Raw genomic sequence first — 22,033 nt, 5'->3', positions numbered from 1 at the left:
GTCTGGAATTTGAAGGCGGTTACGGTTTATGAAAAAAAATTCTTTTGATTTTGAATAGCTCGCTGTAATCCTTTATATCAGGCCTGGAATTTGAAGGCGGTTACGATTTTTGAAAAGAAGTTCTTTTGATTTTGAATAGCTCGCTGTGATCCTTTATATCAGGTCTGGAATTTGAAGGCGGTTATGGTTTTTGAAAAGAAGTTCTTTTGATTTTGAATAGCTCGCTGTAATCCTTTATATCGGGCCTGGAATTTGAAGGCGGTTATGGTTTTTGAAAAGAAGTTCTTTTGATTTTGAATAGCTCGCTGTAATCCTTTCTATCCGGCCTGGAATTTGAAGGCGGTTACGGGTTTTGAAAAGAAGTTCTTTTGATTTTGAATAGCTCGCTGTGATACTTTATATCAGGTCTGGAATTTGAAGGCGGTTATGGTTTTTGAAAAGAAGTTCTTTTGATTTTGAATAGCTCGCTGTGATCCTTTATATCAGGTCTGGAATTTGAAGGCGGTTACGGTTTATGAAAAAAAATTCTTTTGATTTTGAATAGCTCGCTGTAATCCTTTATATCGGGCCTGGAATTTGAAGGCGGTTACGATTTTTGAAAAGAAGTTCTTTTGATTTTGAATAGCTCGCTGTGATCCTTTATATCAGGCCTGGAATTTGAAGGCGGTTACGATTTTTGAAAAGAAGTTCTTTTGATTTTGAATAGCTCGCTGTGATCCTTTATATCAGGTCTGGAATTTGAAGGCGGTTATGGTTTTTGAAAAGAAGTTCTTTTGATTTTGAATAGCTCGTTGTAATCCTTTATATCGGGCCTGGAATTTGAAGGCGGTTATGGTTTTTGAAAAGAAGTTCTTTTGATTTTGAATAGCTCGCTGTAATCCTTTATATCGGGCCTGGAATTTGAAGGCGGTTAGGGGTTTTGTAAAGAAGTTCTTTTGATTTTGAATAGCTCGCTGTAATCCTTTTTATCCGGCCTGGAATTTGAAGGCGGTTACGGGTTTTGAAAAGAAGTTCTTTTGATTTTGAATAGCTCGCTGTGATCCTTTATATCAGGTCTGGAATTTGAAGGCGGTTATGGTTTTTGAAAAGAAGTTCTTTTGATTTTGAATAGCTCGCTGTAATCCTTTATATCGGGCCTGGAATTTGAAGGCGGTTAGGGGTTTTGTAAAGAAGTTCTTTTGATTTTGTATAGCTCGCTGTAATCCTTTATATCTGACAGGCCTGGAATTTGAAGGCGGTTAGGGGTTTTGTAAAGAAGTTCTTTTGATTTTGAATAGCTCGCTGTAATCCTTTCTATCCGGCCTGGAATTTGAAGGCGGTTACGGGTTTTGAAAAGAAGTTCTTTTGATTTTGAATAGCTCGCTGTAATCCTTTATATCAGGCCTGGAATTTGAAGGCGGTTACGGGTTTTGAAAAGAAGTTCTTTTGATTTTGAATAGCTCGCTGTAATCCTTTATATCAGGCCTGGAATTTGAAGGCGGTTACGGGTTTTGAAAAGAAGTTCTTTTGATTTTGAATAGCTCGCTGTAATCCTTTATATCGGGCCTGGAATTTGAAGGCGGTTAGGGGTTTTGTAAAGAAGTTCTTTTGATTTTGAATAGCGCGCTGTAATCCTTTATATCGGGCCTGGAATTTGAAGGCGGTTAGGGGTTTTGTAAAGAAGTTCTTTTGATTTTGAATAGCTCGCTGTGATCCTTTATATCAGGTCTGGAACTTGAAGGCGGTTATGGTTTTTGAAAAGAAGTTCTTTTGATTTTAAATAGCTCGCTGTGATCCTTTATATCAGGTCTGGAATTTGAAGGCGGTTATGGTTTTTGAAAAGAAGTTCTTTTGATTTTGAATAGCTCGCTGTAATCCTTTATATCGGGCCTGGAATTTGAAGGCGGTTAGGGGTTTTGTAAAGAAGTTCTTTTGATTTTGTATAGCTCGCTGTAATCCTTTATATCTGACAGGCCTGGAATTTGAAGGCGGTTACGGGTTTTGAAAAGAAGTTCTTTTGATTTTGAATAGCTCGCTGTAATCCTTTATATCGGGCCTGGAATTTGAAGGCGGTTACGGGTTTTGAAAAGAAGTTCTTTTGATTTTGAATAGCTCGCTGTAATCCTTTATATCGGGCCTGGAATTTGAAGGCGGTTAGGGGTTTTGTAAAGAAGTTCTTTTGATTTTGAATAGCTCGCTGTAATCCTTTATATCAGGTCTGGAATTTGAAGGCGGTTATGGTTTTTGAAAAGAAGTTCTTTTGATTTTGTATAGCTCGCTGTGATCCTTTATATCAGGTCTGGAATTTGAAGGCGGTTATGGTTTTTGAAAAGAAGTTCTTTTGATTTTGAATAGCTCGCTGTAATCCTTTATATCGGGCCTGGAATTTGAAGGCGGTTAGGGGTTTTGTAAAGAAGTTCTTTTGATTTTGTATAGCTCGCTGTAATCCTTTATATCTGACAGGCCTGGAATTTGAAGGCGGTTACGGGTTTTGAAAAGAAGTTCTTTTGATTTTGAATAGCTCGCTGTAATCCTTTATATCAGGCCTGGAATTTGAAGGCGGTTACGGGTTTTGAAAAGAAGTTCTTTTGATTTTGAATAGCTCGCTGTAATCCTTTATATCGGGCCTGGAATTTGAAGGCGGTTAGGGGTTTTGTAAAGAAGTTCTTTTGATTTTGAATAGCTCGCTGTGATCCTTTATATCAGGTCTGGAATTTGAAGGCGGTTATGGTTTTTGAAAAGAAGTTCTTTTGATTTTGAATAGCTCGCTGTAATCCTTTATATCGGGCCTGGAATTTGAAGGCGGTTATGGTTTTTGAAAAGAAGTTCTTTTGATTTTGAATAGCTCGCTGTAATCCTTTATATCGGGCCTGGAATTTGAAGGCGGTTAGGGGTTTTGTAAAGAAGTTCTTTTGATTTTGAATAGCTCGCTGTAATCCTTTCTATCCGGCCTGGAATTTGAAGGCGGTTACGGGTTTTGAAAAGAAGTTCTTTTGATTTTGAATAGCTCGCTGTGATCCTTTATATCAGGTCTGGAATTTGAAGGCGGTTATGGTTTTTGAAAAGAAGTTCTTTTGATTTTGAATAGCTCGCTGTAATCCTTTATATCGGGCCTGGAATTTGAAGGCGGTTAGGGGTTTTGTAAAGAAGTTCTTTTGATTTTGTATAGCTCGCTGTAATCCTTTATATCTGACAGGCCTGGAATTTGAAGGCGGTTACGGGTTTTGAAAAGAAGTTCTTTTGATTTTGAATAGCTCGCTGTGATCCTTTATATCGGGCCTGGAATTTGAAGGCGGTTACGGGTTTTGAAAAGAAGTTCTTTTGATTTTGAATAGCTCGCTGTAATCCTTTATATCAGGCCTGGAATTTGAAGGCGGTTACGGGTTTTGAGAAGAAGTTCTTTTGATTTTGAATAGCTCGCTGTGATCCTTTATATCAGGTCTGGAATTTGAAGGCGGTTACGGTTTATGAAAAAAAATTCTTTTGATTTTGAATAGCTCGCTGTAATCCTTTATATCGGGCCTGGAATTTGAAGGCGGTTACGATTTTTGAAAAGAAGTTCTTTTGATTTTGAATAGCTCGCTGTGATCCTTTATATCAGGCCTGGAATTTGAAGGCGGTTACGATTTTTGAAAAGAAGTTCTTTTGATTTTGAATAGCTCGCTGTGATCCTTTATATCAGGTCTGGAATTTGAAGGCGGTTATGGTTTTTGAAAAGAAGTTCTTTTGATTTTGAATAGCTCGTTGTAATCCTTTATATCGGGCCTGGAATTTGAAGGCGGTTATGGTTTTTGAAAAGAAGTTCTTTTGATTTTGAATAGCTCGCTGTAATCCTTTATATCGGGCCTGGAATTTGAAGGCGGTTAGGGGTTTTGTAAAGAAGTTCTTTTGATTTTGAATAGCTCGCTGTAATCCTTTTTATCCGGCCTGGAATTTGAAGGCGGTTACGGGTTTTGAAAAGAAGTTCTTTTGATTTTGAATAGCTCGCTGTGATCCTTTATATCAGGTCTGGAATTTGAAGGCGGTTATGGTTTTTGAAAAGAAGTTCTTTTGATTTTGAATAGCTCGCTGTAATCCTTTATATCGGGCCTGGAATTTGAAGGCGGTTAGGGGTTTTGTAAAGAAGTTCTTTTGATTTTGTATAGCTCGCTGTAATCCTTTATATCTGACAGGCCTGGAATTTGAAGGCGGTTAGGGGTTTTGTAAAGAAGTTCTTTTGATTTTGAATAGCTCGCTGTAATCCTTTCTATCCGGCCTGGAATTTGAAGGCGGTTACGGGTTTTGAAAAGAAGTTCTTTTGATTTTGAATAGCTCGCTGTAATCCTTTCTATCCGGCCTGGAATTTGAAGGCGGTTACGGGTTTTGAAAAGAAGTTCTTTTGATTTTGAATAGCTCGCTGTAATCCTTTATATCTGACAGGCCTGGAATTTGAAGGCGGTTACGGGTTTTGAAAAGAAGTTCTTTTGATTTTGAATAGCTCGCTGTAATCCTTTATATCGGGCCTGGAATTTGAAGGCGGTTAGGGGTTTTGTAAAGAAGTTCTTTTGATTTTGAATAGCTCGCTGTAATCCTTTATATCGGGCCTGGAATTTGAAGGCGGTTATGGTTTTTGAAAAGAAGTTCTTTTGATTTTGAATAGCTCGCTGTAATCCTTTCTATCCGGCCTGGAATTTGAAGGCGGTTACGGGTTTTGAAAAGAAGTTCTTTTGATTTTGAATAGCTCGCTGTGATCCTTTATATCAGGTCTGGAATTTGAAGGCGGTTACGGTTTTTGAAAAGAAGTTCTTTTGATTTTGAATAGCTCGCTGTGATCCTTTATATCAGGTCTGGAATTTGAAGGCGGTTATGGTTTTTGAAAAGAAGTTCTTTTGATTTTGAATAGCTCGCTGTGATCCTTTATATCGGGCCTGGAATTTGAAGGCGGTTACGGGTTTTGAAAAGAAGTTCTTTTGATTTTGAATAGCTCGCTGTAATCCTTTATATCAGGCCTGGAATTTGAAGGCGGTTACGGGTTTTGAGAAGAAGTTCTTTTGATTTTGAATAGCTCGCTGTGATCCTTTATATCAGGCCTGGAATTTGAAGGCGGTTATGGTTTTTGAAAAGAAGTTCTTTTGATTTTGAATAGCTCGCTGTAATCCTTTATATCGGGCCTGGAATTTGAAGGCGGTTATGGTTTTTGAAAAGAAGTTCTTTTGATTTTGAATAGCTCGCTGTAATCCTTTATATCGGGCCTGGAATTTGAAGGCGGTGAGGGGTTTTGTAAAGAAGTTCTTTTGATTTTGAATAGCTCGCTGTAATCCTTTCTATCCGGCCTGGAATTTGAAGGCGGTTACGATTTTTGAAAAGAAGTTCTTTTGATTTTGAATAGCTCGCTGTAATCCTTTATATCGGGCCTGGAATTTGAAGGCGGTGAGGGGTTTTGTAAAGAAGTTCTTTTGATTTTGAATAGCTCGCTGTAATCCTTTCTATCCGGCCTGGAATTTGAAGGCGGTTACGGGTTTTGAAAAGAGGTTCTTTTGATTTTGAATAGCTCGCTGTGATCCTTTATATCAGGTCTGGAATTTGAAGGCGGTTATGGTTTTTGAAAAGAAGTTCTTTTGATTTTGAATAGCTCGCTGTAATCCTTTATATCGGGCCTGGAATTTGAAGGCGGTTAGGGGTTTTGTAAAGAAGTTCTTTTGATTTTGTATAGCTCGCTGTAATCCTTTATATCTGACAGGCCTGGAATTTGAAGGCGGTTACGGGTTTTGAAAAGAAGTTCTTTTGATTTTGAATAGCTCGCTGTAATCCTTTATATCGGGCCTGGAATTTGAAGGCGGTTACGGGTTTTGAAAAGAAGTTCTTTTGATTTTGAATAGCTCGCTGTAATCCTTTATATCAGGCCTGGAATTTGAAGGCGGTTACGGGTTTTGAAAAGAAGTTCTTTTGATTTTGAATAGCTCGCTGTAATCCTTTATATCGGGCCTGGAATTTGAAGGCGGTTACGGGTTTTGAAAAGAAGTTCTTTTGATTTTGAATAGCTCGCTGACGGACTTGGAAACGTTCTACCAGTATAACACAAGTAACACTGGACGAATTTAGGATAAGCAAAGCTATAGCGTTCGCTCGATCGTATTTTATAAACCTTAAAGTTACAATGGAACCGTTACTCCTAAATTTAAGTTTAGCGCGCGATGCAAATAATTTGTCCCATTGGCCGCGGGGATAACGAAATTTGCATACGAGTTGAAAACTTAACGCAAGAATGTGACAATGGACTATTATCTTAAACGTTGCATGATTAGACTCTGTTAGCTTAACTGAATAGGCTATTATCTTTTAAGGCGAATTGAACGGACGCTAAAAGACTAATGAAGGCATTTGTTTTCATGCGAGTTGTGTAATTGTTATTCATTTACAGGAAAATTAAATTAACAAACTAAGTAAACTTTTCGGGTGGTCTGCGTGTGTGAATGTAATTATGATAGATCAATAACGTCATATGTCACTTGATTGGTGGTTGAAAATATGATGTCATTTTTGTGCAATATGATTGGATGTTGGAAATGTGCTGCCATTTCCTGTAATATGATTAGTTAACGACACCAATAAAGTTGGGACTCGCTAGATAGAAATCATTTGCAGATGGTGGACTGTTGACTAAACTTTTGTTTCTCTGGATAAGATTTTCGCCCCATGTCAAGCCACTTTGAGGATATAAGCGATGAGGAATTGTTGGAGGCCATTATTGTTATTGAGAATGGACCAGAAAACAGTTATTTGCAACAGGTAAATTAAATATGTTGTAACAAAAATACATTTTGTGCACTTAATGTGTGATGAACCGGGTTATTTATTTTATTTGATATTTTCCCTTAGATTCTTGACGACTCTATCGATGATACGATTTTGTCAAATGTCGCCGAGGCTACAGAACATCAACTCATTAATCAAGAACAAATGGGGGGAAGTCTTGCTACCACAGAACCTGGACGCTTCGAATTTGTACTCAACCCGTACGTAGATAGTCACAGCAAAAAAATGGGCGTTAGAGAGCGTCACTACACCTCCAACATTCGTCAAGTGGGACAATTTATACCTCAACAAAACTTGGCAGCAGCAATTGCTGATGGATTACATAGAACAATCCAAAATTTGATTCTCCGAGACAGGATACCAGCCTCTGATCGTGTCTACTTCAATTTAGCCAGCAATCGCTTAGTCAACAGCTATGCTTATCGAGGGTTACCGGCGGGGGAATGGTTAAATGGTAGCGATCGTGTCGACAGTCTGCTGCAGCAAATGTCACAGGTGTTAAACTCAAACGAGAACTTTGAAATGAATGATTCGTTTCAATTATCTTTTACACACGTTCGTACATCTCCTCGCGGTAGCGGTCAGAAACGAAAATTGAAACCTGGACATTCTAATCCAGAAACTTTCAAACGTTTGAAAGGTTCTGTCATCAGTATCGATAACAAAGATGAACTATGCCGCGCCCGCGCCATTGTGACAGCTAAAGCTAGAGTGGATGATCACACTAAATGGAACAGCTTCAGAAGAGGTGTCTCTATTCAGACAGATGAAGCAATCAAGCTGCAGATAGAAGCTAATGTAGAAATGGGAAAATGCGGTTGCGAGGAACTCACTAGATTTGCATTGACGCCGTCCTTGAACAATTATCAGCCCTTACTTGTGGACGCTACCCGAGGTTATAGTGTGACTTCTTTTGGATAGCCTCAGGAAAAACAATTGGTACTGTTGTATGATAATGAACACTACAATGTGATCACTACATTACCTGGGTTCTTTGGTAACAGTTATTTCTGCGCTAGGTGTCTCAAACCCTACAATAACGAAGGTCAACACGCCTGTGAAAACAACCCTGATCATTGTTCTTCCTGCTTACAAACGGGATGTGAGGACTTTACAGAGGCCAGGTGTCGTAATCAACCACCAGCTACACCCTGCGGATCCTGTAAGCGGATGTTTTATGGTGATGTTTGTTTTCAAAATCATCTGACGAAATCCTACAAGGGAAAAACCGCTGACTCCAAAAACATCAGTGTTTGCAGTCAACGCCGCAAAATGTCGTAGCTGTAAAAAGTTGTTGGTAGGTCTCAAGAAGCAACAAGAACATGAATGCGGTTACATAGACTGTCCCTCTTGCCACGAGTACATAGAGGCCGCAAGCCACCGATGCTTTATTCAGATACCTAAAACACCGGAAGAGCTAACCGAAGAGAAAAAAGAAAAAAAGAAGAAGAGAAAGAAAATGAAAAAAAACGCAAGCGACTAACCGAAGCCGAAGCAGACGATAATGGTAATGATGATGATGATGATGATGATGATGATGATGATGATGAAAAGCCTCCCATTCTCGTTTTCTTCGATATTGAGGCGATGCAAGACACTGGCAAACACATCCCTAATCTTTTCATAGCGGAAACTGAGGATGATAATTGTGCACTCCACTTCAAAGGTGAAGATTCCATTCGCGATTTCCTGGAATGGCTGGATACGTTAACTGAAGAAGACACGCGCAATGTAACTGTTTTGGCCCATAACTTTTCTGGTTACGACTCCTATTTCGTCGTGGAGGAATATCATCGCCAACACAGGGTCCTCAATCAAATCAGAAATGGAGCTAAACTTCTCCAATTAACCTTTGACAATATTAACTTTATTGACTCTCTGTCATTTTTTCAAATGCCGCTTTCTGCATTTCCAAAGACATTCGGATTGACAGAGTTAAAGAAGGGCTAGTTTCCTCACCTGTTTAACACGCCTGAAAATCAAGACTACGTGGGACCAATTCCCGAGAAAGAATTTTACATGCCTGAATCAATGTCTGTCAACGGCCGTAAAGACTTCAAGAAATGGCATGATAAAGAAAGAGCTGAGAATGTAGTGTTCGATTTCCAGAAAGAATTGCTGGAATATTGCGAGTCGGACTTGAAAGTACTGAAGGAGGGATGCCTTACTTTCAAACGGCTTTTTGAAAAAGAGACAAAGTTTGACCCCGTCAGTCATATTACTCTAGCTTCGGCATGCAATCGAGACCTGCGACAAAACCGAATGGAAGCCAACACAATTGCTTCCGAGCCTCTCCACGGTTGGCGACTAAAAACAAATCAGTCGAAAGTTGCCATGGAATATCTACTGTGGCAACAAAGTCAGATCAGTGGGAGAATTCAACATGTTGGAAATGATGGGGAATACCGTATCCCCAACAGTCGCTACACCGTGGACGGCTACGATGCAACTACGAACACCGTCTACGAATTTCAAGGTTGCTTTTGGCATGGCTGTCGTAAATACTATCCCGACAGATCCGAAACACACCTTAGTTTAGAGCACCGCTGCATTGCCGACGTGTATCTATGCACCCAGTAAAAACTACAATTCTTGTGTGACAAAGGTTACAACGTCATCGAAATGTGGGAGTGTGATTGGCGGAAAATGAAAGAAGAAAGGCAGGGCGTCAGGAACTTGGTAACCAGCCTCGATTTGGTGGAGCCACTAAATCCCCGTGATGCCTTCTGCGGCGGACGAACAAACGCTGTCAAACTTTTTCATCTGGCTGACATCGCCTCAGGAGAGAAGATTCATTATGATTTTACATCTCTCTATCCGTTCATCAATAAGACTGCTGAGTATCCTGTCGGTCACCCTGAAATTATATTTCAGCCGGAAAACACAGACATCCAAAATTACTTCGGGATTGCCAAGGTCATAATCTTACCTCCAGAAAAACTGTTTCATCCAGTACTTCCGCTGCGTGAAAATGGTAAACTGACATTCCCGCTATGTAGAGCCTGTGTACAAGAAGAGATGGAAAAACCAATGCTACAACGGTCCTGGGTTTGTAGTCACAGCGACAGTGAAAGACAAATTACAGGTACATGGTGTACCCCCGAACTGAACAAAGCCGTTGAGAAGGGCTACAAAATAACTTATATTCACGAAGTGTGGCATTTTTCTGAAACGAGGAAAGGTCTATTTAAAGGCTATGTGAATACATGGTTAAAGATTAAAGAGGAGGGAAGCGGCTGACCAGCTCATGTAGGCAATGATCCCGTCAAACAGCAAGAACATCTGAGATCCTACAAAGCGAAAGAGGGCATCGAACTCAACCGCAACAACATTGAAAAGAATCCCGGCAAACATAGCCTTGCAAAAATGATGTTAAATTCCATGTGGGGGAAGTTTGGCCAGCGCACCAACAAAACTCAAATCAAAGAGTTCGGGGATCCTATGAGGTTCAGTGCATTCCATGATGAAAGTGATGCAAATGACATTTGCTACGTGATTGTATTGTCTGAAGACATCGTTGAAGTTCACTATAAACTGAAATCGAATGACGAACCTGTCTCACCAAACCTCAACATTTTCATCGCTTGTTTCACGACATGTTGGGCTCGACTTCGTTTGTATGCAGCTCTGGACCTGCTACAAGAACGAGTACAGTACACAGACACCGACAGCGTTATTTTTTCCAGTTTACCCCATGAAAACAATCCTCCCCTTGACGACTTTCTCGGTGATTTCAAGGACGAGTTGGGAGAAGACGACTTCATCACTGAATTTGCGTCCGCGGGACCGAAAAATTATGGCTACCTCACGAAGAAAGAAAAAGTGAAGGTAGCAAGCAGTTAAATTATCAAGTGTTGCGGCAAAATGTTTCAGACGAAATTCAACGCCCTCTCGAGAAAACGCGACAAACTGATATTTACAAGCCTTATCACATCGTTCGAAACTCCAAAGAGTACTCACTGGCCACAGTCTCTCAGACGAAAAAGCACCAGCTTGTGTACGAAAAACGGGTGATAGATCCCTACACCTTCAAAACGTATCCCTATGGCTATGAAAGAATAACAAACGAGGATGTGGACATGATTGAACTGTTGTGCCATTTGTAAACACTTTTGTAAATAGTTTCATTCATAAGGAGCGCAATCCACTAGGGAGTTGCACACGCCTCTGTCCTGTAATTTTAGGGAAACATTTGATATTAAAGTTAATGGTTAAATAGTAAAGGTGGGAAAACACAGGACGCTGTCAAACCAGTTTGACGGCGTCCTTCACAAAGGTTGATTTCCTTATTTGGTCACAAAATCCTATGGTTGGTCAGAATAGTAAAGGCAGGAAAACACAGGACACTGTCAAACCAGTTTGACGGCGTCCTGGACAAAGGTTGATGTGGTCATAAAAGATCGGGCATAGTAGAGAAAAAATATTCTCATTCTCACTCGTGGAAAAATGGCGGTCAGTTTTGAAAACGATTACATTATGCCGTCTCACGACCATGCTGAGCACATCAATGAAAGGCACGTGGATTTGGACAAGGAACTTATCGCCAGAAATTCAAGACAATAAGCCCGCGGAATTAACAGCGGCAATTTGTTAAAAAATAAACGAAATGGCCGTCGCGAAAAGAAAGCATTCGGCGGTCGAAAATAAATATGATGCAGTCACTTGCAAGAGCTCCAGGTAAGAAATGTTCACTATTACTTGCTTTAGCTCTCTCCATTTCAACAATGCCTTGTGCGGTGTTTTTGAACCTAGGCACGTTCCGGCTCTCTGTTTAAAAATATATTGCATGGACGACGTATTTTCCAAAATGTTTAGTTGAAAATTCGCTTTCAACTCTTCTCGCCACGTATAATTTTCAGACATGGCAATACACAAAGAGAAGGAACAATTTCCCTCGAAAAAATCAAAATTCCCGCAGACCAAAATGGTAAAAACCGCTGGGAAAAACAATGACTATGGGCTCATATACGGCCGATGAGAAGCAAAAGGGAAGCATACACAAAGTAAATTTGTATTTAGTGGTTAAACCACTGATCTCAAATATCGTGTTAACGTAAACGTAGAGAAAAATATCTTTCAAGTGATGTCTTTTGGAGCAAAATTGGAGCATAGACGGCCGAAATATCGTAGTTCAAAGTTAGAAAATTTTGGGATTTTACCATGGATTGCCATCCGATGTTCACCGAAGGCATTTTCTTCGTGGTTTTCAAAAGTAAAAAGGAAACATCGAAATTAGTCGTATGGAGCTGTGAGACCCAAGGTGAGTTATTTTAACATATATATTTTTCATTCCTGTATACACATTTTTTACGATCGCGTTCGGTTTGACGATTATCGTTGGTTATAAACTATGAGTTTTGATTCGGTCGGTAATTCTCCCTCTACGCCTTGTAATTTTTCGAGTGAAAACATCTTGCAGAAAACCTTCGAAAGGAAACATAAAATTGTAAGTCTGCTCTTTCATTTGTGCACGATGTGTTTTGTGATAGACCAGTCTATCGTGTCTGACATGCACATTTTCACATTTGCTAATTCTTCAAGAAATATGCCATTAAATATCTCATTCTTCATACATTTTCTTTGTACATTTGGCGTTCCGATTTCTTCGCTGCAAGGTTACAGATACCGCTGGATTTTACATTTGCAGGTTCAAATGTCACCGATTTCTGGCGATGCGCAGCGTCCAAATTCCTGCGGACCTTTATTACGTCAATTGTGGCCTTTCTGGCAAGGAAAACTTTCGTCGATAGTGACGATTATGAAATCGTCGAAGAAGGTGACAAGACGGGTCATGGCCACTATTACATGTACGTCTTCAAAATGAAGAAAGTCATCGGAGTCTCTCCGTGGGTTATTCCACGGACGAGATTTGCGTTTATTTCTCATGGAAGGAATCGTACGGCGACAAATTCCGCGTCATTACGGCGTATCCGTTCTCCCGAGCTTATCACGTCTTCTTGAAGCTGAGAAAGCAAGGTATGGCGACCTTTTTAAAATCCTACATATTTTATGTAGGTAAGAACCAAACGGCTCTTTTAGGAGCCACCACATTAATAAAAGTCAATGGTCCAATGTGCTTTCCCCAGTTCTTTTAATTTTGTGCTGGAGCACGTGGAGACGCGCACTTATTATTCACAAAATCGATTATCGATTATCAAAACTGCAGCGTCATAAAATTCAGTTTGACAGCGCCCTCAAAATCAGCAATGAATTTGATTGATGAACCACTCTTGGCGGCTGTCCGTTCTATTGAGAACGCGGACCAAGACAACGATTTTCAAGAGGTAATAAATATAACTTGAAATTGGAGTACATGTCGGGCGAACACAAATCTGCACCGTTATTTTGAAATGGGTCGTTGAAATTGAATGGAAAAGATAACTTCATACTTTAACTTACATGATTTAATCAGACCTGAAATTTGAAGACGGCCAAGGGCTTTGAAAAGAAATTATTTTGATTTTGAATTAGGTCACTGAAATTGAATGGAAAGGATAAGCCTTTGTGCTTTTCAATACCACTACATGATTTAATGACAACCTGGAATTTCAAGGAGCGTATGAGCATTCAATAGAAACTCTTTTGATTTTGAATAGGTCACTGATAATGGATGGAAACGATAATGAACCTTTGTGTTTTTTATATCATTACGTGATTCAATCAGACCTGGAAGTTGTAGGCGGTTACGCTTTATGAAAAAAAATTCTTTTGATTTTGAACATAGCCACAAATTCCAAACCGCGCATGCGCAATAGACCGCAACACTTAGAATTTTAACGGTATTTTAAACTTGCGAAAGAATAGAAGGATCAGTATGGAGATTCATATAAAACCAGTTTCTAAAATTCGTATTATGGACATATCCCTGCCATCCCAATGCCAGTTCTAATGATACTCATCAGTACTTTCATTGCAGAAGTACTTTGTTTTGATAAATCAAACACTCGTTGCGGTTTTCTTGGTTATTAATTGCAGCGTTTCATTTCGAAGAAATGGCCTTTAGAACACACAAAATGGCGCCTACCTGTATAAATGTCACTTTCCACATCTTGACTCAGCCGAAATCCTCTCCTGGTATCGATCCATCCCAATCAAGTTTTTTAAGTTCAAATATGTCATTCAACATTTACGGCAATTAAAACTTTGTATACCCTGAAAATATTGCGGCTTTTTTAGCCTTCTTTCAGCAAATATAAACGCATCCATGAACACTAATCTTGCTTTGATCGCGCGCAAAAAAACAGTTTTGATTGCCTCTCTTCTTCGCATTAAATGCTGTGCAAAAACGATTGCCATTTGATACCAACAGCTCAACGACAGATAAAAGGCTGGTAACTACAGCGGGTGATTACGAGGCTACAGACTCGGTGGCACAGGCTTTTTTTGGAGGGAATTTCAGAATTTTTTTTTTGTTTTCGCGCAAAAAAAAAAAAGAAGAAAAAATCAAAACAAGAAGGAAAAAATTTCTGATTGCTACCCGGTCCGTGATCCCCTCGTATCTATCTGCAATCCACCAGAAGCACAGTTAAAATATGTGACAAAACAACGTGAAGGTGGTAATGAAGTTGTGCTCTGGCTGTCAATTAGGAATGCCTCACTGATACAGTGGCACAAATTGAAAAAAGAAACGCCAGGTATTGCATACATTGACATGTTAAATGGAATCATTCCTGGACAAGCATTTAAGATCACTCGAGACAGTGATCGAATTGAGCGCCGACTTTCAAATCGCAGTTCTGTTGCTTTAATCACAAATAAGACCCTGAACAGAAAAGGAAATTGTAAAAGCAGAAAAGAGCATGAGGAAACATTGTGTAGGCTGGCTATTTTGAGAAGTGAAGTGATCTGGGTAGAGAAGTGGGAAGCAGATCTGCGTTCCATTCAGTCAAAACTTGAAAGAGTAGAAGAAGAAAGCTGTAACTGGAGACCAAAATATGAAAATCTTCAGGAAGAAAAGGAGAAACTAGTTGAAGAAATGCTTTCAGAGATTGAAAAAGATTATGCTAAAGAAAAGGAAAGAACAAGAGAACTGAACAATGAAAATCAACAACTGACTAACTACATTGACAGGTTACAGAATGAAAGCTTGGGGAGTCACAGAAGAGCTGGAATTCCAGACCTCAAAACCAAACAAGCAAAAAACAAAAAATTAAAAGAACTAAAGACTCGAGCACAGAAGGCACTTAATTTTGTTGAAATATTTGGCCTGGATTTACAGCTTTTGAAACTTAAAGACCCTAACAGCACTGATAGCTTTTCTATAGACTTCTCAACTACAGCAATCCGCAGCAAGAACACGGTAGTGTGGTATCCCGAAAATCAAAATATGAAAAACTTCACCCGATGACAAAAACACAGTGGAGAGCATACTCTTTTTAATGGATAAATTTGGAGTTGGGGATGAATTTGTTCATGAGCTGTCAATGGCTGTTGATGATTTTCCTGTTAAATCCTATTTAATAAAACAATGTCGATCTGATCTAAATAAGTAAGTTAAAATTTCTACCACGCCTGATTTGGCACCTGGACCTCAGTATTCCCTCAAAGAGTTGCTCACTGACAAAGTGAGAGACATGGTAAATACTCATTACTGGACTAGCTTCATCAAGTGTTAATGCCATCCAGCTATTAACACACATAAATAAACCCATTAATAGAAAATCTTATGGTTGAAACATTTACTTTACCCTAGAGCAGTAATCCAAGAAGAGGATGAGAAAACTCGTGCTCATTTCCTGCCTTAATTGATAACAACGAATAACATTGGTTCCCTATGGAATTGAGTAAGAGTCTAGTGAGGGACCCAACATTTATTTGTAAATAACAGAAAAACAAAATTAAAGTGTAACAGCAAAACTGATCACAAAAATAAAGTACTTAATGGCTGGAGATTATACTATTCATTCAGTAGCTATAGTGTGCAAAATAAATTAAAATGTTTTTTGAAATGTAAGTTGTGTATCATGTCATCCTTGTTGATGCACTTGTAAGGTCTAATAATTTCATGTAATGTGAAATATGTATTAACATAACAACTGCATTGTGAGCTTTCAATCAATCAGACAGGCAAATAAAAATAGTTCTTGGAACTGAAAGATGTTCAATTTAATTACAGATAAGCAAAGGAACATTAAAGGATGGAGAAACAGTAAAAGTTAAATTAAGTGGTGATGGAGCACGTATGAGCAGAATGACTAATTTCATACTTCTGAGTTTCACCATCCTTCAGAAGGTGGATGATATTTTGTCATCAAAAGGTTAGTTAAGTACACAAACATATGCAACTGGTTATTAATTATTGTTTTGAATAGGTGTCAATTTAATAAATATCTTTAATTTATAACCTTCTTTTTCAGGAAATCACACTGTTGCTGTTGTAAATGGCAGCGAGAGCAGCCAGACTTTGGAGGAGTCATTCAAAGATGTATTTTTACAAGCAAATAAGAAGACCACATGCTAAATGGTCATTCAATTATGGAAGGTAGGTACAGATTAAACTCTACACAATTTATCTGTTCATAAAGTAATCAATTGAGATAACATCACAGTCCAAGTAATGAGTTCATCCCTATCAATTATTACATCCCAATTTAGAGACAAGTTGGGCAATTAGCTGTTTTTACTTATCTGAATATTTTCTTGTCTCGATGTTCTGTCTTTAGGACTTTGCAGATCTGTACTTCAAATACATTTCTTCATGGGAGCCATTCTCTACAGAACTATTTCGAGCAGAGGTACAAAACAATCCATTACAACTTGAAACTTTATGTATTTCTAATACAGAGGAAGAGCAACCACAATGATGATCCAGCTGAGGTGCTATGTACTGAGTATAGATTGGAAGCTCTGAAGCACAGAGAGCGACAGCATCGCAAATACACAAAAAGGGCCCAGGAATACTGGGATGAACTTATCAAAACAAAAAGGGGAACAAAGAGGGGAATCAGCTACTTAAAGAATATGACTCCATCAGCGGTCTCCCCAACTGAAAAAAATGTATCTAAAAAAGCAGAAAACTCTAAAGAAAAACAACGAAAACCTCAACAAAAGAGAAATAAATAACATACTTTAATATTAGTATGTACAACTTTGTTACAAGTGTTCATTCAACTCTGTATTAAAAAGGCACATAAACTTTTTAAGTGTACATACATCTTTGTAAGTGTACATTCAAATCTGTTAAAGGTACATTGCTTTGTACGTGAACATTTATCTTTGTATGCATGCCTTTCACCTACCTCAGTAAGTGTACATTTTCACATTGAATGCAAATGTAAAAAAATTAAAGAATGCACATTTGAAGGTGAATGTACTTACTGACCACTTAAACTTGGCATATCTATCTCAAAATATTTTCCATTTACTTAGACTTAAATAGCCCTGCATGCAAAAGTCATATAATTTTTTATTTAATATGAAAAGAGCCTATCAGGAGAATATTTTTTTTACATTTTAAATCACGTGTATGATTACAGACCAAATTGCACTCCGCTCAGTTCAATTACCATTCTTAATTTTGCTAAAGTAGCCCTTCAAGATTCAATCATTTAGAGCTACTTTAGTAAAATTAAAAGAAATATTCTCCTGATATGTTCTTGGTGACAAAGCAGGAATCTCACCCATACCCATTTCATACTTCTTTGGGGACCAAGAAATGAACATTTTAACCCTCATAGGGTAAAAAACCTTTGTTCCTTGACCATGAGAGTCCACCCAGGAATCCCACCCAAGAGGAAAATAAACAGCATTGAAATCTTCTTTCTCAAAAAATGTCCATCCCTCCCTCGTCACTCCCTTACCAGTAAACAAGAAACGAAAAACATCCCCCCAAAAAACAACCTTACAGACAAACGTGACCGCGACTTCAAGTGCCGTTCGACGGCCACCCTAAAAAAACAAACATTTTCTTGAACAATTGCCACGTCCGGGCTTGGCCTGTTGAAGAGTTCCACACATCGAGGTAAGATACCCTCCTCTGGCTCCCACGAGGCTTCCTAGGGCGAGTAGCCTTTCCATTGCACCAAATATTCTACCTAATTAAATGAAAGGCAAGAAAGGCTTGTGCTGATTTCGGGTAAACACTCAATTCAGTTAATATCAACCAAGCGAGCACGTGCGAAAACGGGCACTACAACCAAACACTTACCGTTCCATTTCTTTCCCGTCTTTCGACGAGCCTTTCAACTTCCCAATACGCCGATCTTCTGTACTTGATTATTTTTGGCTGGCCAAAGTCGGTGTCCGCGGATGAAATCGAATATAAGACCGAGAAGTAGCCTCTAGACGGTCTATCGCGCGACGCCATTTTGGTTTGACTACAGCTTCGGCTTTAACAGACGGGCCAATCACACGCTAGCTTTATTGACAGGCTGGGAAAGACAACATAAAACCATAGCAACGTATACGTAGAATGGCGGCATTTTTGAAAAATTTAAGAGCGCTGAGAGTTTTCGCTTGGGCTAAGGAGTAAGTAATAAGGTTAAGCTTGAAACTTTCCTTTAAGACCCGTCGATATTAGTTCTAAAACATATCTCCTGAACACCACACTTCCATCCTTGAACACTCATCGAAATTTTGCCGCGAAGTCGGAGTTCGTGCCGCGAAAATGCGGCTCGTGTTGCAGATTATGTTAATGAGTTTGATGTTCACGGAAACTTCCGGTGAGCGGACCTGTTGGTACCATAGAAAAACCAGAAAAGGCGAGGAATGCAAAGGGAAAATGCGGAGGTTCAATGGTGCAATAGCAAGGTATGTCGGTGGCACTACGAACAGCTGGGCATGTACTCGACACTGGACCAGAATAAACCGCGAAGCACATGGTTTTTGTGCATGTCCACTTCCTGTGCACTCAACTGATATTTCAGCCAACATACCAGCGAGGTTTTATGAAATGTTTGACCGCATCGGACGTACTACGAGTGGTTACCGTACGTCCTGGTGTGCGATGGTGTTCCAGTTGTAGGAAAAATGCAGACCAATTGTTTAAAGATGAACAAGATTACAGCCCTCCTCGAAAGGTATGGTTACTAGGAGGTTACAATAAGAACGCCCTTTAAAATGAGTGGCACATATTTCCGAGTTTCTTGTGACATGCAAATGTAAAACCGGTACAAATAAGTTCCTTTTGATGATTTCAGAGAAAGAGTACTGATGTGACATTCCATCACACCTCACCCATGCCAAAACAGGTACTTCTCATAATTTTGTATCATATTTGATGCCAGCTATGTAAAATCAGTTCGAAATAACAAACCGCTTGTTGCATTCCTCCTAGAAGTCACCGGAGGAAATGGATTTGTTGCTCAGAAAGGAGACACAAAAGTGCTGCACCTTGCAAACACAGCTTCATGTGGCAACACGACAGCTCGCAGAGATAAAAGGTGTTTTTACTGTTTTGAAGCTGCTTGAATTAAAATTTAGCATTAAAACAAAAACTCTGTACTTCTCACAAAAATATTTTAATTTTTTTCATGGTTGATTTTTCTATTACAGAGTCAACAATTGAAAAGAAGTTGGAAGCATTTCAAAAGGCCCTGTACAGACATCAAATAATCATCCCAGACCAGAAAATTTACAATCTAGAGGCAATGAAACAGTTTACAGACAAAAATAGCCCTGGACTCTTTGAGGACATCCTTAACTGTTTAAGTGGAAGAAAAAGCTTGTCCAACAGAAGGAGAGAGATGCAAGAGCAGAGAGTGGCGTCCCTACTCCACATAATGGCCTATTTTAGGTAACAAACTTTAAATGAAATGAGCTACCTGTAAGAAAATTGTTTTTCATTCATTGTTCATAGGGGTTGTAACAATAGAAGCAAATTTCTTTTACCTACATGACTGGTCACAAAAAACATCTGCATTGCAAAAGGACAGTGGCTTATACACAGCTAGTTGTGGCATGTCCTTGCAAGGCCTATCTGCTGGTCAGATTTTAGGATACAGCACCATGCCTAGGAACGTGCAGCAGTTAAAAGCAGACCTTGCTAAAGATCATGCCAACTACATATCACAACAGTTGCAGAGAGTAAATGAGGTCAGTCTGCAAATAAATAAGCAATTCTAATGGCTTCATGCACACTACCAAAAAATATCATTGAGAAAAAAGCCATTTTGGCTAATTAATTTAATTTAATTTCGATTACAGCCCTCCACAAAAGGTGTGGTTACTGGGAGGTTACAATAAGAACTCCCTTTAAAATGAGTGGCACGTATAATAACTTCCGAGTTTCTTGTGACATGCAAATGTAAAACCGGTACAAATAAGTTCCTTTGTCCAGTCCTTTGTTCCACAGTACCACCATGGTCAGCAGAGTGAATCCAACTTGTGGCTTATTGCAGGGAAAAGTGCAGAATTTCTTCTTGATCTGTTTAAGAGCATTTCACAGAACTGCCACAAATCATACCAGGTAGCAATCCTGAAAATAAAAAAAAGTTATAAAATTAATAAATACAGAAGTCTAAACCATTTATTATACCATCATAAAACAATACAAGAATTTGATGATGCAAGAAAAATTGAAAAACACAAGCTGCAAGCAAGCATTTTCCACATTTCTAAAGTATTGTCAAATTCCTGAGGTGTGTTAAGACAGTTTAAGTAAAATGCGTGGTTTAGGCTTCTTTACATGATTCTTAGATATGTAGGATAAGGATATGCAGACATAGATATAAAATGTACCAAACAATAGACTGAATATTAAAATAAACAAACATAATAAATGAATACTGATAACATCTCTGACTTAAAAATGGAAAGTAAAAACAAACAAACAAAATTACTAACATCATGTTTTCCTCATAATAAATGTACATGTACCACTGACATGCACATAATTTAATTTTTCAACATTTCATTTATTTGACTCAGGTTGAACATCCAGTTGCAAATAATGGAAGACCAAAAGGGAAGCCACTGTACCATCTCCCAACGTTTGAAACCACAGTAGACACCAAGTGTTTTCCACTAAGTTATAATCTCGATGATGTAGAGCCAGGCCAACAACCTCACCCAGATATTTATTGTGATTTTCCAACTTGCACAAGAGAAACAGATACCATTGTTAGACTGGCCTGCTTCAACTGCTTTCACCAAGCTTGCTTGCTTTCAAATCATTGCTGTCCAATCTGTGCTGAACCACTGAAGAAAAAAGTTCAAAAGTTAGCAAACACCTTCAACAATGGGCTTTTGTCGTCTAAAAATGCTAATGAAAGGGAAAATGATGATGATGATGAACTCCATAAAGATGAAAGCAATAATGCACCACTTACAGGCTTGAACATATCCGACGCTGAACTTTTCTACACCTCACCAGAATGGTCTCAAAAGGTTAAAAGCATCCTGGATACTTATGCAACTATCCCTCTTCCATCCCGGGCCAATCATTCATCCAGAAGTCAACCTTCAGCTACAAATACCTCGTCTCCCTCTTACAGCTCTTCTCGAGTTCTAACACTCATTATCATCCCTCCGAACCATCATGGCAATGTCACTTTCTGGTCATTCCCAAGCAGTGTTTCACAGTCTACAATTCTAAGAAAAAAGGAAGCAATGCCTGTACTTTTATTGCACTTTTGTTTAGCAAAAGGTTCTTTTCAGAAAATGTTCAAATTTCTCTGCTCAACAGTCCACTGAGCCAGACATGGGTGTACCAGCTAATTGTGCAAGGGATTTTAGTGGGTAACAGCATCTATGACTCAGGGACACAGAACATTCCTCAAACATTTGGTGTTTACAAGCTCTACAATCATCTACGGTATTAAACAATGTAGTTGGTGGCACCACTGTAGGACCTGAAATGCCTGTTAGCATTATCCCTGAAGCAAGTCCTGCAGCTGATTTACCTTTTCACTGGAGAACTGCTTTAACACACAGTAAAACATCTATTTTTATTTTAAATTCCAATACTGTCGTCTTCATTCCAACCACACAAGATGTTTTCCTCTTAGACAGCCACTTACATGGGAACAGTGGAGCCCAATACAGCTTTTGCAGAATGGCAGTACTCCTTCGAATTACTTTCTTGGTTCAAGCAAGTCAACAATTTTCAGTTCACTCTTGGTACAGCCACTAATGTAAAGTTTCACTAACACCTCACTAAACTTTTCCCAGCTTTTTAGCATTTTCAGCATATATTTTGCTAGCTTCCTAAATTCCGCTATTTAAACTACTTTTTAACCCATTGACTCCCGGAGCTTTTTGTCTAAAAAGCATTTTTTGGACATTTTGGACATCTTCAGGCTGGATATGAGCCAAATTAGCT

The 22,033-nt window shown here is 39.0% G+C and overlaps 2 protein-coding genes, 2 long non-coding RNA genes and 1 pseudogene across 4 annotated transcripts; 3 read left to right on the top strand and 2 right to left on the bottom strand.

The window, feature by feature from the left end:
• Positions 1–11,756: 11,756 nt before the first annotated feature.
• LOC149113968 (uncharacterized) lies at positions 11,757–12,735 on the top strand. Its single transcript, XM_089287468.1, has 2 exons — positions 11,757–12,034; positions 12,422–12,735. Exons 1-2 carry the CDS (start codon positions 11,935–11,937, stop codon positions 12,733–12,735), a joined length of 414 nt encoding a protein of 137 aa, XP_089143594.1. The 5' UTR covers positions 11,757–11,934.
• Positions 12,736–15,567: 2,832 nt separating this feature from the next.
• Positions 15,568–16,699, top strand: LOC149113967 (uncharacterized). Its single transcript, XR_016206629.1, has 3 exons — positions 15,568–16,031; positions 16,131–16,255; positions 16,437–16,699. It is a non-coding gene; the product is annotated as an uncharacterized LOC149113967 (long non-coding RNA).
• Positions 16,700–17,313: 614 nt separating this feature from the next.
• On the bottom strand, positions 17,314–18,133 carry LOC149113966 (uncharacterized; annotated as a pseudogene).
• Positions 18,134–18,711: 578 nt separating this feature from the next.
• On the top strand, positions 18,712–19,861 carry LOC149113965 (uncharacterized). The gene is made up of 4 exons (XM_089286601.1): positions 18,712–18,962; positions 19,049–19,154; positions 19,267–19,506; positions 19,613–19,861. The coding sequence occupies exons 1-4, from the start codon at positions 18,951–18,953 to the stop codon at positions 19,834–19,836; spliced, it is 582 nt and encodes a 193-aa protein (XP_089142727.1). The 5' UTR covers positions 18,712–18,950; the 3' UTR covers positions 19,837–19,861.
• A 244-nt stretch (positions 19,862–20,105) lies between these two features.
• Positions 20,106–21,286, bottom strand: LOC149113964 (uncharacterized). Its single transcript, XR_016206373.1, has 2 exons — positions 21,042–21,286; positions 20,106–20,910 (listed from the first exon to the last, which is right to left on the bottom strand). It is a non-coding gene; the product is annotated as an uncharacterized LOC149113964 (long non-coding RNA).
• Between the last annotated feature and the right edge of the window lie 747 nt (positions 21,287–22,033).

Source organism: Orbicella faveolata, unplaced genomic scaffold (genome assembly GCF_042242905.1).
Source record: "Orbicella faveolata isolate gen_17 unplaced genomic scaffold, um_ofav_v1 contig_14, whole genome shotgun sequence".
NCBI classification, from domain to species: domain Eukaryota; kingdom Metazoa; phylum Cnidaria; class Anthozoa; order Scleractinia; family Merulinidae; genus Orbicella; species Orbicella faveolata.
The sequence above is the reverse complement of the archived record's forward strand: the minus strand, read 5'-3'. Positions and strand labels throughout refer to the sequence as shown.